The sequence below is a fragment of the Engystomops pustulosus genome, chromosome 8 (genome assembly GCF_040894005.1).
Source record: "Engystomops pustulosus chromosome 8, aEngPut4.maternal, whole genome shotgun sequence".
Classification (NCBI taxonomy): domain Eukaryota; kingdom Metazoa; phylum Chordata; class Amphibia; order Anura; family Leptodactylidae; genus Engystomops; species Engystomops pustulosus.
In genome coordinates, this window is record NC_092418.1 from 71915883 (window position 1) to 71930725 (window position 14843).

The 14843-nt window shown below is 39.9% G+C and overlaps 1 protein-coding gene across 1 annotated transcript in view; it reads right to left on the reverse strand.

Moving 5' to 3' along the window:
• The window catches only part of LOC140075373 (aldehyde oxidase 2-like), an 86238-nt gene that overhangs the window by 20227 nt on the left and 51168 nt on the right, over positions 1-14843 (reverse strand). The window contains exons 16-22 of the mRNA XM_072121175.1: positions 10891-10978; positions 8291-8377; positions 5276-5467; positions 4084-4311; positions 3291-3386; positions 1925-2050; positions 223-297 (exon numbers count right to left, since the gene is read on the reverse strand). Coding sequence (XP_071977276.1) covers positions 223-297; positions 1925-2050; positions 3291-3386; positions 4084-4311; positions 5276-5467; positions 8291-8377; positions 10891-10978 — 892 coding nt within the window. The remainder of the gene's footprint in view (positions 1-222; positions 298-1924; positions 2051-3290; positions 3387-4083; positions 4312-5275; positions 5468-8290; positions 8378-10890; positions 10979-14843) is intronic.

A 14843-nucleotide genomic window follows, 5' to 3' on the forward strand; every position in this document is an offset into this window, starting at 1 on the left:
AGAATCTCCAGAAGTAATTGCCATTTTATGCTGCGGAATAGCAGACATGAGGACCTTCAATAGATCACATCCTGCAAAAGGATTGTGCAGATGCTGATAGGGTGTGCAGTGCCATTGATTGCTTACATGGGATATGAAGGGATTAGGGCACAAGAGGTGACAGGCTCTGCATGTGTATTAATATAATATTCACATCAGAATGTGATAATAAAAAAAACTTACACATTCGATCCAGGTGGCTTGAGGATGCAAACTGATTATTGGTTGTAGACGTTGGAGAATTATCTGACACGCTGCCTGACAAAAGTAATCACCATTGTTAGGTTACAGTGTCAAATGGGAATTCACGCCATTTTACTGAGTCTCCCTGGTGCTGGTCTCATACCGGATGGTAATTTATTAATTTACAAATACTTTGAGTTTAAAGGACATCTATCACCAGAACAAGGATTGTAAACCAAGCACACTGACATACTGGTGTACACCCCTTTAGGCAGGATTTGTTCTTCTTTTAGATTCTTATGCCCTAGTTTTTAAGAAAAAAAAGGCTTTTCAAATTATGCAAATTGGAGTTAATGAAGCCTGGAGCCCCTCAAGCTCATTTGCACAATTTTTCATGTGATTTCGGCAGGGAATTACACCTTTGTAAATTTGCACCAGAAAACAACTTGTGTCAATGAAAAATTAATAGATGCAAGTATCAAGCCGATAAAAACGCACACTTAAAATTTGGCAAAGAAACAAGAGTGGTCCTCTGTTCTCAAAAAAAAAATAGGATCACATATAAGCCATTATATGCCTTGTGTTCTGCTAACCTCTGAATCACACAGATAATGCAGACACACAAAAGAAATGTCTACCTTTGCTCTGATGGAGTGACCTATTTCTTCTGTTTTGCCATGCCTTACGCATACAGTATATACATCTAGGCATATGTATAATTGTAGTTGGTAACCACAGTAGTAGAGTTACTAAGCTGATAATTGCTTGTGCTAATGAAAACTGTATCCTGCCAATGTTAACATTTATAGGGTGAGATTAGAGGTGTCTTTATGACTGATGCATTGTTAATGAATTATACTATGACACATGGGTTTATGACAAGACGGATATAATACTTAAAGGGGTATTCTCGTCTAGGCATTCACATTCAGTTTCACTAATCTTCCATTTATAAACATTTCTTCAATTGGATGTTATTAAAAAAAATGTTCCTGTGTGAAGATAATTTCTCATAAATGTAGTTATTCTGTCCTTTAGAAACGAGATAGCTTCCTCGGATACGACCACGTCACACTCTGGCAGCGGTGGCCAGACATGCGCTACAGAGTCCTGCCTGACCACCAGGATTCAGCAATCATTACCACAGGATGGCTGGGGGTCATGTAGTAAATCCTGGACATTTCATATACAAAAACCTTTTGTTTCTTTGTGCAATCCCTCCAGCAGACATGGCCGTATCCGAGGAAGCTATCTCGTTTCTAAGGGACAAAATGACTACATTTATGAGAAATTATCTTCACACAGGAACATATTTTTTAATAACATCTAATTGAAGAAATGTTTATACATGGCAGATTTATCAAACTGAATGTGAGTGCCCAGATGAGAATACCCCTTTAAGCTCTGGGTGTGAAAAATTATTATCCCCATCATATAAGTTCAATGATAATTTCAAACTCATATGGCATCAAAAGGTGGAAGTATAGAAAATGGCAACTTACAAGATAATGTAAATATAAATAATAGTGGAGAAATATAGTAAAAGGATATAAATATTTTAATAACCGAAGCAGTCCTTATCATATGTGAAGTGCTACTTTATTTTACTGCTTTATTTTTTTGCATTCTAATCCATAATATTTTGTATCCATTGTTAATCTTTTCAGAGTAAACCAATACCTAAACAAAGTCCCATGTTTACCTGTACTGCCATCATGTAGACGGTTGATCCAGAAGAAGCGGTTCTACCCGGGTCTGAAACGATTGACGTGCTGATTTCACTGACATGAATGTATGAAATTGGTATTCGCAACTCACGACTTGCAACCTGTAAGACACACACACACATGTACAGTCCTAGTCAGGAGGTCCATTGTAACACAGCTATATCAGCAGGGAGAAACCACCCATACATTTTATTAGTTAGATTTTTTTGTACTACCGGTAGATGCTATTTTTTTTCTTGCAAGGATTATTCTAAAATAAAATATAGCTATAGTTCTACCATTTGTGTAACTTGTACATGAAGAGGAGCGTATACTTCAAAAACTGATAAGCAAAACCAGTGAAGGAAGTAGACATGCTCCCATAATTATACACTTTAGTGTCTTCATGGAAGGATTAAAATGATCTAATGCTAATTGAGTTTTCCCTTTATAATGGGTGAGATGCATTTAACATTAAGCCCTCAGTAAAAGTTCACTGGGAGCATGTTTTTGTAGTGTCACTCGCTCTCCATTTATATAGGGTACCACCTAAGCTAATAGTTGTCTGATGATGGATCCTACAAATTCTCTTATTAGCTTTATTGATGGATCCTACAAATTCTCTTATTAGCTTTATTGATGGATCCTACAAATTCTCTTATTAGCTTTATTGATGGATCCTACAAATTCTCTTATTAGCTTTATTGATAGACTGACTACTGGTGTGTTATTTTATTGTCATCAGGGTGATGAATCTTAGAATCCTAGTGGCAACATTGGCAATACTAAGTGCTATGACCCATTAAAGCCACTGAGGTAGTGAATAAAATCTATTGTGTCAACATTTGAGAACTGGACCAAAAAGTAGAGAGCAGCAAGTACAAGGTATCATGCATGGAACTCTGAGGATCATAGTGGTATATGATGCGTGGAGCCCCTTCTTTCCATCAAAACAGCAGTGCCAAATTGAGGAAGTATAAAAGTCATTTGAGATTATTTAGAAACATTTTTGTGGGTAGAAGGATGTTGGAATTTTTTAAATATACTTTATTAAGAAATTCAGCTTAGTTTGTAAAGAAACAGGCTGCAATGCTCCATCTTGTAGAGATCCATACTCCAGCCTGTATATTGTATGTCTATGGAGGCTGACTATGATCTAACATCTAATGTCCTTGTGAGTTTTTACACAGCTGCGAGGATTACCCTTTTCGGTGGACACCAGGAGCACTGGAGAAGACGAGTACAAGGGTTTTTTTTGTACAACCCTCCTTCCCCCAAGCCAACTGTAGATTCTTTAATTAATAAACTCGAACAAACCCTTTAATAACTTCCTAGCAATGCATTTATGTTAGGGATTCTCACCTGCATCATTTTGGTCAGAGTTTCTTGATCCATGTCACTTCCAGCAGGTGTCACTAATACCCATCCATCATTAGTTACATGAATGAGCACAGAAGCCTATGAGTAAATCATATCAATCATTGAATTATTGCTGTCCTGATAAATAATTGAAATTCATACTGTAAGATTATAATTTTCAAAAAAAAAAAAAGACTTTCTTTATATTATGTTCTATGGGTGAAAAAGAAACCTCTACAGTTATGATAAACAATCATGCATTCATTTGACTATTCACTTCTTCTATTTGATACTTACCAACATTACAAACCTCCTCCCTTAAAGCACGGCCAACATTACAAACCTCCTCCTTTAAAGACACAGCCCCTTGAAATACAAACTTTGCATCTATCATGCCCCGCCGAAAATCTCTACAGTTGCCAATTTTTTGTGGTTTAGATTAGATCCAGCTAAACTGTATATTGTTTGTTATTAGCTCCATCAATAACATAGATTAATAACACCTACTATTATTTCGTAGTAACTATAGGTTGAACCTTATAGTAAACCAATGTTGCTCATATAAGTACATCTTCCAAAATATTGCTCATTGAGTCACTCTGTGATCATGATTCAGGCCTGAGATTTATTTAAGATTGTGTCAAACAGATAAAATACATCTATGTACTATAAATGTTATGGTTGGATAAAGTTATTACTCCCTAACTTACTAGTGATACACACATGGATGCTGAATCTGTGCCCATCAGACCATTTCCCCAGCTACTCCCCTAAATGTATGATGAGTTCTACAAACCTGATTGATGAAGTCTCCAATAAATCCCACAGGGAACATGACAGGAATGATGGAAAAGCCTCTCTTCTTCCATGTGCATTGCTTGTTGCTTTCCTTTACTGCAGTTTTTCTCTGATGGTATGAAGAATTCTCCAAACATTCATCCCAGCACCCCAACAAGTTACTTGCATCAAACTCCTGCTTAAATGGCGTCTCACTGTTTTCTCTGTGCAGATTCAGGTGGCGTACCTAGAGGCAGATTTTAACATTGTAAACATGTTATCTATACTGTTGAAACCTTATTAAAGTCTTTATATGAATAGTGTGATTTTATATTGTGGAGCACAGCCTTAAAGTATTTGGCGCACCATGAGAAGAACAACAACATGACAAACCACATTCATGAAAGGATTGAGAAGTTGGTAGACTTGCTTTTTTGTGGTCTAATTATGCAGCAAAAAAAATCTGTGTCGGGAAATTAGTATTGCAGGAAAAGTGTCGGGCTTGAAAAGCTGCCCCCAAACTGAGAAGTTGTGTCTTAAAAAAAGCTAAATTGAGGTGCTGACACATAAATATGGCGCACAACAAAAAAGAAAAGCATCCACCAAAAAAAAATGGCGTAAGGCCAATAACAAATGCCCCCTTTTGTCTGCAACAGAAAGGGTAAATAGTGTTGTGAAGCTCACATTTACAAATTGGTCTCAGTTTAAAAAAAAAACAAGCTGCAGAAAGCTGTAACTTAATGGGAACTCATTGAACCAGTTTGTTGTTAGGCAGTTAGAACTAAAGTCAAGTTCTCCGTTCCTCAGAAAGTCCATTTGCTGTGATTGATACTGTTCACCAGACTGCTGGAGAACTGGTAAGGGATGTGCCTGTGCGCAGAGATGTCTATTAGAGCATGTGGTGTGTTCTGAGTAAAGGAGAGCTTGACTTCAGTGCTAAGCTCTATGCCTCTGTGACTTTATTCAACCAGTTTACATCTGACTTCAAAACAGATTTTCTGGATGAAGCCAATATGCTGAGCGATTAAAGAAATATCATGTAGGAGGTGTTAAGCTGCTTAACAACTTGCTGGTAGTGGTTTATCAGATTATTTTCTGCTAACAGGTTCCCTTTAACTGTATCTATACTCCTTTGTATCAAATAATTGTCTCCATTGGTGCAAAAAACAATAAGAACTAATTGTTTATATATACTGGTGTCATTCACTTACCTTTTCTGGTGATACAACGCACCTGTCAGCCACCGCATCAATCCAAATCTCTGCAAGCATGGCTGCCTGGGCAAATCCATATCCAGCACAGAACAACTTAGAAGGTAAGTTTGTCCTGCATGCTGCAACATTACAGCGGGTATTGGGTATGCTGTAAGCATTTTGTGCACCCAGTAGGGACGTAGCAAGCACCTGCAGGAGACCAAAATCATTCAAAAACACATGCTAAAAGAATAAAATCTTCCTTCTATAAATATTTTTTAGGTAATTGGTTATAACTTCGGAACGCTTTAACATATCCGGGTGATTTTGAGAATGTTTTCCCGTGACACATTGTACTTCATGTTAGTTATAAAATTTAAGTGATAAGTTTTGCATTTCGTTCTGAAAAAAAGTGAAAATTTGGCAAAAGTTTGTAAAAATTCTTCATTTTCCAAGTTTGAAATGTTCTGCTTTCCAGATAGGAAGTAAAACTACCCAAGAAGTTTGATAATCAACATTTATGGAATGTCTGCTTTATGCTAAGATGATATTTTATGCGTCCTCTCATTTTTCTAGGATGTTATGAGGTGCAGAACTTTAGGTGCCATTTTTCTAATTTTCATGAAAATTGCCAAAACTCACATTTTGAGGGACAACTCAGCTTCCAAGTGACTTTGAGAGGCCTAAATCATAGTAAAACCCCATAAATTACCCCACTATAGAAACGTGACCCCTCAACGTATGTAAAACAACTTCTATTAAGTGTATTAACCCTTTAAGTGTTTCACATGGGTTAAAACAATATGGACCTGCGATTTAGAAACTATAGATTTTTTTTGGAAAATACATTCATTTAGGCCAAAACTGACATTTTCAGAATAAATTAAATGATGAAACGCACTGCAACGCTTGATGCTCAATTCCTCCCGATTTTACTGATACCCCATATGTGGTGGTAAACTGCTGTACGGGCGCACGGCCGAGTATAGAATGAATGGAGGTGCCATTCACAGCAGATTTGTATTGTCACATTGTACGACCTATAAATTTTTTTTTTTTTGGATTGTTAGCATTTTTTTCTCCCGCTCACCGTAACATAAAAATAATATTTTATCTTTATTCTCTGGTTCACTACGATTGCGGTGATACCTCATTTATATAGTTTTTCTTATTTTTGCTCAATTTTCCTGAGCAAAACCAATATTGGAGAAAATCGCATTGTTTTTACTATTGACAACTTTTCAGGGCCATAACTTCTGTATTTTTCTGTTGTCAGATCTGGTTGAGGGCTTATTTTTTGCGAAAACAGTTGTTCTTTTCAGTCGTATCATATTAGGGAACGTAACTTTTTTTGATCACTTTTTAGAACATTTTTTGTGATGGTGTTTGATGGAAAATTGTATATTATGGGAAGTTTTTCGAGCAGGTTCAATATTGATTTAGATTTATTGTACAGATTAAGGCTAAATTCACACTGCCGTGAGCCCGCCGCACCGTAGTACGGCGGGCACACGGCAGCGCGGGGAGAGGAGGAGGAGGTGAGCGCAGCTCACCCCCGCCCCTCTCCATAGAAACTAATGGCGCACGGCGCCGTAATACGGGGAAAGATAGGACGTGTGCTGCACCGTACCGCTCCCGTATAGGGCCGTGAGCCCATAGGAGTGTATGGGGGACGTATATCAGCCGTATATACGTCGGCCGTATATACGTCCCCCATACTGTAGTGTGAATGTAGCCTAATAAGGATGTGGTGATACCAAATATGTACGTGTTTTTGTGTTTTATTTACTTTATTTGCATTTTATCTGTTACTGGGGAGATTATGGGACTTTTATTTTATTTATTTATTTAATTATATTATAAAAAGATTTAAAAAAACTTTTTTTTTACATTTTCTACTTCTTGGCTTGAATAAGCGATCATCCGATCGCTTATTCAAGCCTTTACACTTGTATTGCAGTGTATTGTGTTAGCATGCTCAGTTACACACAGCCGGGTTCCTGCCAGGAGGCGGAACACGGCACAGAGAGGAGCCGATAGCCCCGGGTCACTCGTCGGAACCCGGGGCAGCGGCAGGAGGGATCGGATGCGATCCCGGGTGTTAGTGCCGGGTCTGGGCTGTGATATCACAGCCCGACACCGGCACCAGCGAGACCCGGTGTCCCGAAATCTTTTTCCGACGCGCCGCCGTAGAAAGGCGTACGCGTCAGAAGAAGTACCCTTAATGACCGCCGTAAAAAGCGGATACGGCGGTCATTAAGGGGTTAAAGACTGTGCACCAGTATTCAATGATCTGGCAGACTCTGCTCATTAGTGAGGCACACTGCACATAATGGGGCAGATTTACTTACCCGGTCCATTCGCGATCCAGCGGCGCGTTCTCTGCGGTGGATTCGGGTCCGGCCGGGATTCACTAAGGTAGTTCCTTCAACGTCCACCAGGTGGCACTGCTGCACTGAAGCCCGCCGAGGCCCGCCGGAATGCACTGAAGTTCACCGGCCTATTCCAGGTGAAGGTAAGCGCGAGTCCCGCAACACTTTTTTTTTTAAATGTGTCGGTTTTTCCGAATCTGTCGGGTTTTCGTTCGGCCACGCCCCCTGATTTCCATCGCGTGAATGCCAGCGCCGATGCGCCACAATCCGATCGCGTGATAAATCTGATAAATAAATTAATTTTGATAAATCGGGGCCATAATTTTACATCCCACTAAATAGTGCAATATAGAAAGAAAGAAATAATGGCTAAAGCTCTAGGTCTTTATGCTCTCAGTTCTGCTTCCAGATACTTCTGACATGAGGGGAGATTTATCAGAGGTGTCTGAGAGCAGAACTGTTCTAGTTGCCCATGTCAACTAATCACATCTCAGCTTTCATTTTCCCACAGCAGTTTATAAAATCAAAGTTAAACTCTGATTGGTTTTCATGGGCAAATAGAACAGTTTTACCTCAGACACTTCTGATAAAATACCCCATGTGCTCATCTTATCTTATCTTATCTATCTATTCCAGTAGAAACAAGCAGATATTTTTATACCTTGAAAGATTCATCTGGTCTGTGCCCAGCATTGCAATAGTAGGTGACATCCAATGCTATAATTCTTCCATCATTCATACACCCCACCTAGATTAAAACAACAAATCAGATAGCAATTGTAATATATTGTACACATACATTAAAAGATATAATTAGCATATTTATTACCATATGAAACACTATATGAAGATTCCTATACCCTGCTACAAGCAGCTTGTCTGTTTTGGATGCAGTTGGGACACACTTTTTGTTTGTCCCCATGAAAAGGACATAGTTAGACGTATTTCTCCACCCCCCCCCCCCCTGTTCCAAACATTCATTTCAGGAAAGGAGATGAAGAAAAATGGAGTTGGTGGTGCCGTACTTCGAAATGGAGGAACGGAAATCCAGGTGGGTTGTATGTATAAGTTTGCATTTGTTATTAACACATAAGCAGAAACAACGGGTTTTGGGGTTGCACTTACCCCTTCCTCGGGGTACATATGTGTATGGAAAGCTCTGGTTTCATATGTGCACCACCAGCTTTCCATGCACATATGTAACCTGGGGAAAGAGTAAGTCCTACCCCAAAATGCATTGCTTCTGCATATGTTTTAAATGTAAATTTTTAACTAATACAACCCTCCTGGATTTATACTTTTCCATCACCCACAAATGATTGTTAAAGTTCCAGACATATTAGAGAATATTTAGATTTAGGATTCATGTAATATAGTATAGGCACAAGAGGCAATTTGACTGCTGAAATCAGTTGCCACTGGCTTTTAAAGGGTTAAGCACGGATTGCGGATATTAGTGGTGGGTGTCACCAGTGTATGACCACGTGAAACCTCTTCATACATCATTAACAGCTGTGCTCTGTACTATTACAATGAGGAGCGTTACGAGGTTAATATGTGAGGTAATATGTGAAGTAATATCCTCACATATTACCTCACATGTTACCTCACATGTTACCTCACATGCTCCACATTGTAATAGTACGGTGCAGAGCTGTTAATGATGAGGTAATGTGAGGTAATATGTGAAGTAATATGTGAGGTAATATGACGTAATATATCCTCAATTCCTAGCATCTGTGATATCCAGTCACATAAAGAGCTGTAGTATTATGCTGTAGTATTATCCTTGGCATTATATACTCCAGTCACATCCAGAGCTGCAATCATCTATCTACCATTGTATAGTACTAATAATATTTATCTATATAGCGCCATCAAATTCCATAGCGCTTTACTAATCATAGAGGACATGTACAAATATAATAAGACATTACAGAATAATAACGGTCAAATGGAACAATAGGAGTGAGGGCCCTGCTCACAAGAGCTTATAGTTTATGAGGTTGGGGGTTGACAAAAGAGCTTACAGTCTATAAGGATGAGGGGGTGACACAAGAGGAATAGAGCTTGTATAATGGTCCAGCCATTTTTATAAGGGGATGGAATGAAAATAATTTAATAAATAAAAAATGCTGCTGCTTGAACCAACCATCAGCCGCCATCTTAGGGTGATGTCAGACGTGGTGCTTTGTCTGCGCTTGCAAACGCAGGCAAAGCTGTGCCCCCCCCCCCACCCCGGGGCGGCCCGTGGCCCGATCGCATCGACGTTCCTATGGAAACGACTGCGATCAGGAACGAGCCGCCGGTGTTTTGCATTAAATTAACGCAAAACACCGGCGGCTCATTCCCGATCGCAGGCATTTCCATAGAAACGCCAATGTGATCGGGCCGCAGGCCGCTCCGGTGGGGGCGCGGCTTTGTCTCCGTTTGCAAGAGCAGACAAAGCGCCACGTCTGACATCACCCTTATATACAAAGTCCAAAGTCAGTGAGACTGCAGAGAAGAATTTTCTGGATAACAGATAGGGGGTTAATAAATAAAGTTGCATTCAGTTAGCGAGTGTGATAGGATAAATGAGTTTTAAGAGAACGTTATCATCGTTATTGTATCATCTGATGACGGCAGCCCTTGGTGTGAATGGTTTATCAATCTGCCGTTATCATTCTTAGTATATGGCAGCTTATGTGTGAGGTAAATTGTTCTCAAGTACAGTGCTTACATCTTATCCTTGTCATTAAGTGCTCCAGTCACATCCAGTGCTGTAATCATCTATCTAGAATGTGACTGGAGTATATCGATCTGCCATTATATAATCTCTTATGCTCCAATCACATCCAGAGCTGCAATCATCTATATAAATTGTTCTATAATGTGTATGTCCACTAAAGAAATCTGCTGTGTCCCATCACAAAATTTTGCACAGATGCTTTCTATGACTTAGGTACTGTCATAGACTAAATGTACACAAAGAGAAGGACCCACTAAGAGCTTTTAAGATAAGTGTCAAGTCCTAATCTTACCCTGAATTTGTGGCAATTGATGAGATCCTTGTATACACATTGTGGCTCATTCACTAAGGGTTCATAATAAAATGTCTGTTTTTGATTTGTGATCTTTATGTGAAAAATATTTTTGTTAATCCATTCTATTTTGTTATAGATAAGAGCAGTTATTTAATATCCTGGGCAACGTCAGGGGCTACAGCTAGTTACATAATAAAAATAACTACATCAAATTCTGACGGTCCAGGGAACCAACCTTGTATTTGCCAAAGAACGGGGGTTGAGGTCTTAACACTGGCAACTTCACTCTTCTCTCAATGACTGAGCTTACTGCTTGACCCATTCTGAAATGTAAATATCAATAGGAAACTTTTATTGTACAAAGAATACTGAAACATTGAGAATGCCTTTATATATACAGATTATATGTTGGCCTCAGGATTAATATGATTCTCACACCTTGTTCCATTTCTGATGAAAATAATGTTGTAACTACAGTAAATCTCATATATCTCATCAGGTTGCCTCTATGTATCCACAGCAGAAAAAAAGCACAATGGGGCACATTTACATAAAGTGTTGGTGTCTGCATTGGCTTTGTTACCGACCTGTTCTTGGAAAGAAGAAACACATTGGGGGATATTTACTATGGTGTTTCCGCCAGTTTTGTGGCGCTTTCACCGCATCTTCTGCTCTCAGACCTATTTATTAGCTGTCGGGGACAGAAAAAATGACTTTTTCCGTCTGCTCCGACTCTTCTCCGAAAAGGGGCGTGGCTTTGGCGGAGTGGAAACTCAGACACAATTAATATGTGTCGCAGACCTTTTTGGGAGCTGTAAACTGGCGGAAAATAGACCAAAAGAAAACTGGTCTAGCAGGGACTGTTGGACACATTTCTGGTGCTCGGCACAGATTTTGGTCCCAGGGACAGAAAATAGTCTCGGCGCCAGAAATGTCTCTGCACATCTCTACAATATTAAATGTGTATCTTCTTTCCGAGAGCAGGTCGGTAACAAAGCCAATGCAGACACCGACACTTTAAGTAAATGTCCCCCATTTAATATTGTGGAGCTGTGCACATACATTTCTGGTGCCGATACCATTTTCTGTCCCTGGGACCAAAATCTGTAGCGAGGCAGCAAACATCCTAATGTGAGTGCAATAGCACGGTTTTGTGTCCCTGCTAGACCAAATATCTTTTGGTCTACTTTCCGCCAGTTTACAGCGCCCAAAAATGGTTGTGACACATATTAATTGTGTCTGAGTTACCTCTCTGCCAAAGCCACGCCCCTTTTCGGAGAAGAGTCGGAGCAGGTGGAAAAAGTCCTTTTTTCTGGCGCCACCAGCTAGTAAATAGGTCGGAGAGCAGAACATGCGGTCAGAGCACCACAAAACTGGCGGAAATGCCATAGTAAATGTCCCCCAATGGCTGTGTATCAGTCAGGCTTTGGCCATCACAGCGCTTAGTAATTGTGGCCATTGTGGGCAGCTGTGACTCCATTCACCTGGACAACCTCTTTAATAGTTATCCAATATTTAAGACTATTGAACCAGTTATTTATGGCCTCCTTCCTTCTAAAATCACTTTTAAAATTATGTTACCTGAGCCCTTCTATGCTGTTGCTTCACATGCAGTTCAAGATGTCTTATGTCTTCCCACCTCCCACGGTGTGCTAAAACTTAGGGGGTGAGATGTACTCCTGCACAGTGTAACAGTCTGTGAAGCCACGGCATAGAGGGGTCCCTATATCACTTTGTATTCATTAGCATAACTGTAAAACTTTATTTTAGGAGCAAATTTTAGGAGGAGGAAGGCCATGGATAACAAATATAAGAAGGTTACCACAGTCATAGTGCCGGTATTTATGAGTGTCCCAGATTTATCATGTTTAAGGATGGCAGATTTTCTTTAATCTTCTTGATAAAAAAAAACTGAAAGTGGTTTATTCAGTCCATTTCTGCTGACAGGTTCCTTGTAGCCACTTGTCTCGATTACACAAAAAGTCCATTGGAGTTAATGGGGGTCATTTACTAAGGGCCCGATTTGCGTTTTCCCGACGTGTTACCCGAATATTTCCGATTTGCGCCGATTTCCCCTGAATTGCCCCGGGATTTTGGAGCACGCGATCGGATTGTGGCGCATCAGCGCTGGCATGCACGCGACGGAAATCGGGGGATGTGGCCGAACGAATTCGGAAAAACCGCCGCATTTAAAACAAAAAATCTGTCGCGGAGCTTGCACTTACCTTCACTCAGCCCGAGCCGGTGAACTCCAGCGCGTTCCGATGCTTTTCAGCGCAGCAGCGCCACCTGGTGGACGGCGGAGGAACTACCTTAATAAATCCCGTCCGGACCCGAATCCAGCGCAGAGAACGCGCCGCTGGATCGCGAATGGCCCGGGTAAGTAAATCTGCCCCAATCTCTTGATATTCTCAGAACAAGTCTACAGAAAAGATCTTGAAAAGACAAAGAAATGTCCATTATGTATTGTGTAGATCTTTCCACTACACCTACCTTTTGTTTTATGTCATATCCTTACTGGTTGTTATTGTACATTTCATCAGCTGCTAAATGTAATTACAAATGTAAAAAAAACTGTGGGAATGTGCTCTACACATTTTATTATCACTTACTAAATTATATGTACGCAGACTGTAATATCCATAATTAAACGTGTCTCTCTCAGCCCATCGCCGCCTCTTCAAGGCAGGAGAGGGGCGGAAGCCAACCCCACAATAAAATGCTACTACTCAGGTTTGTGTGCAAGTAATATTTTGATTTTTTAAAAATTACCACATATATTCGAATATAAAGCGGGGTACCTACAAAAACTGGGAAAGCCTATTGATTCAAGTATAAGCATATGGTGGGAAATGCGGTGTTGCCAGCCACTGCCCTTCAGTATACAGGCGATCCCCTACTTAAGAACACTCGACTTACATACGACCCCTTCTTAAAGCATTCATTATCATGGTTACAGAATTCCTACTCAGTAACAATTATTTTTTGTTTGATGGTGAATTTTATTTGCAAGTGAGGGGGGCCCCTATGGGAGCCAGATTTTCCCCCTCACTTGCAAATATCTATATGACAGCCTGGGAGGAATTTTTTGTGTTTTCCTCTTCCAATCCCTATAAAGACAACATAAGATGGATGGGAAGATTTATTGACGACCTCATATGGCTATGGCAAGGTCCCTCTGACACATTCCAGGATATGGTATCCTGGATCAACGAAAATGACATGAATCTCAAATTCACGTTTGAGGTGGGGAATCCTTGCATCACCTTCCTTGACGTTAAATTGCACATAGATAAAGGGAACATAGTGGTTTCACCTTACAGAAAACCCACAGCGGGGAATTCGATTTTATTATCCTCATCCTGCCATCCCAAACATGTCACCAATAACATCCCTTATGGTGAGTTTATCAGACTTAAACGCAACTGTTCAAACGATGCAATTTTTATTAAGGAAGCTGCCCTTGTCACAGAAAGACTAAAGGAAAGAGGTTACAGTGACCATCTTATTTCCACAGCCTTTAATAGGGTAAAAAAAACAATCTAGAGTACAATTGTTAAACAAAAAACATGACAACTGTTCTTCCGATATTAAAATGCAACAAGTTACCTTTTCCACTCAATATAGTAACCAATTTCACAAAATCAAACAAATTATTAAGAAATACTTACCTATTCTTTCATGTGACAGTGATTATCACGAAACCATTAGCGAGGGAGTCAGGTTTGTAGCCAAGAAGGGTAAGACCATAGGCTCTACCCTGTCTCCCAGCCTTTTCATCAGCGACAATTTGGGGGCAGAAAGAAGAACTTGGCTAGATTTTCCAGGTTGCCACAGATGTGGACATAAACGCTGTAAAGCTTGTGAATTTATCATAAGAAGTGATTCTTTTAGTTCTTATGTAACACAGTGTGCACATCGTGTAAAATCATATATTAATTGTAATACCTCCAATATCATTTACTTGGCATCATGCATAATGTGTAAAGTACAGTATGTAGGATGCACCACATGTCCGGCCAAAGTGCGCATAAGAAGACATATTTCTGATGTCACCAATAATTCTTTTAATGTTTCCTCCCTTACCCGTCACTTTAGAGACGTCCACAAAGGTGACATCTCGAGTTTTAGATGGATGGGCATTGAGAAAGTCTCCAAACCAATAAGAGGTGGAGATCTGCAGAAAAA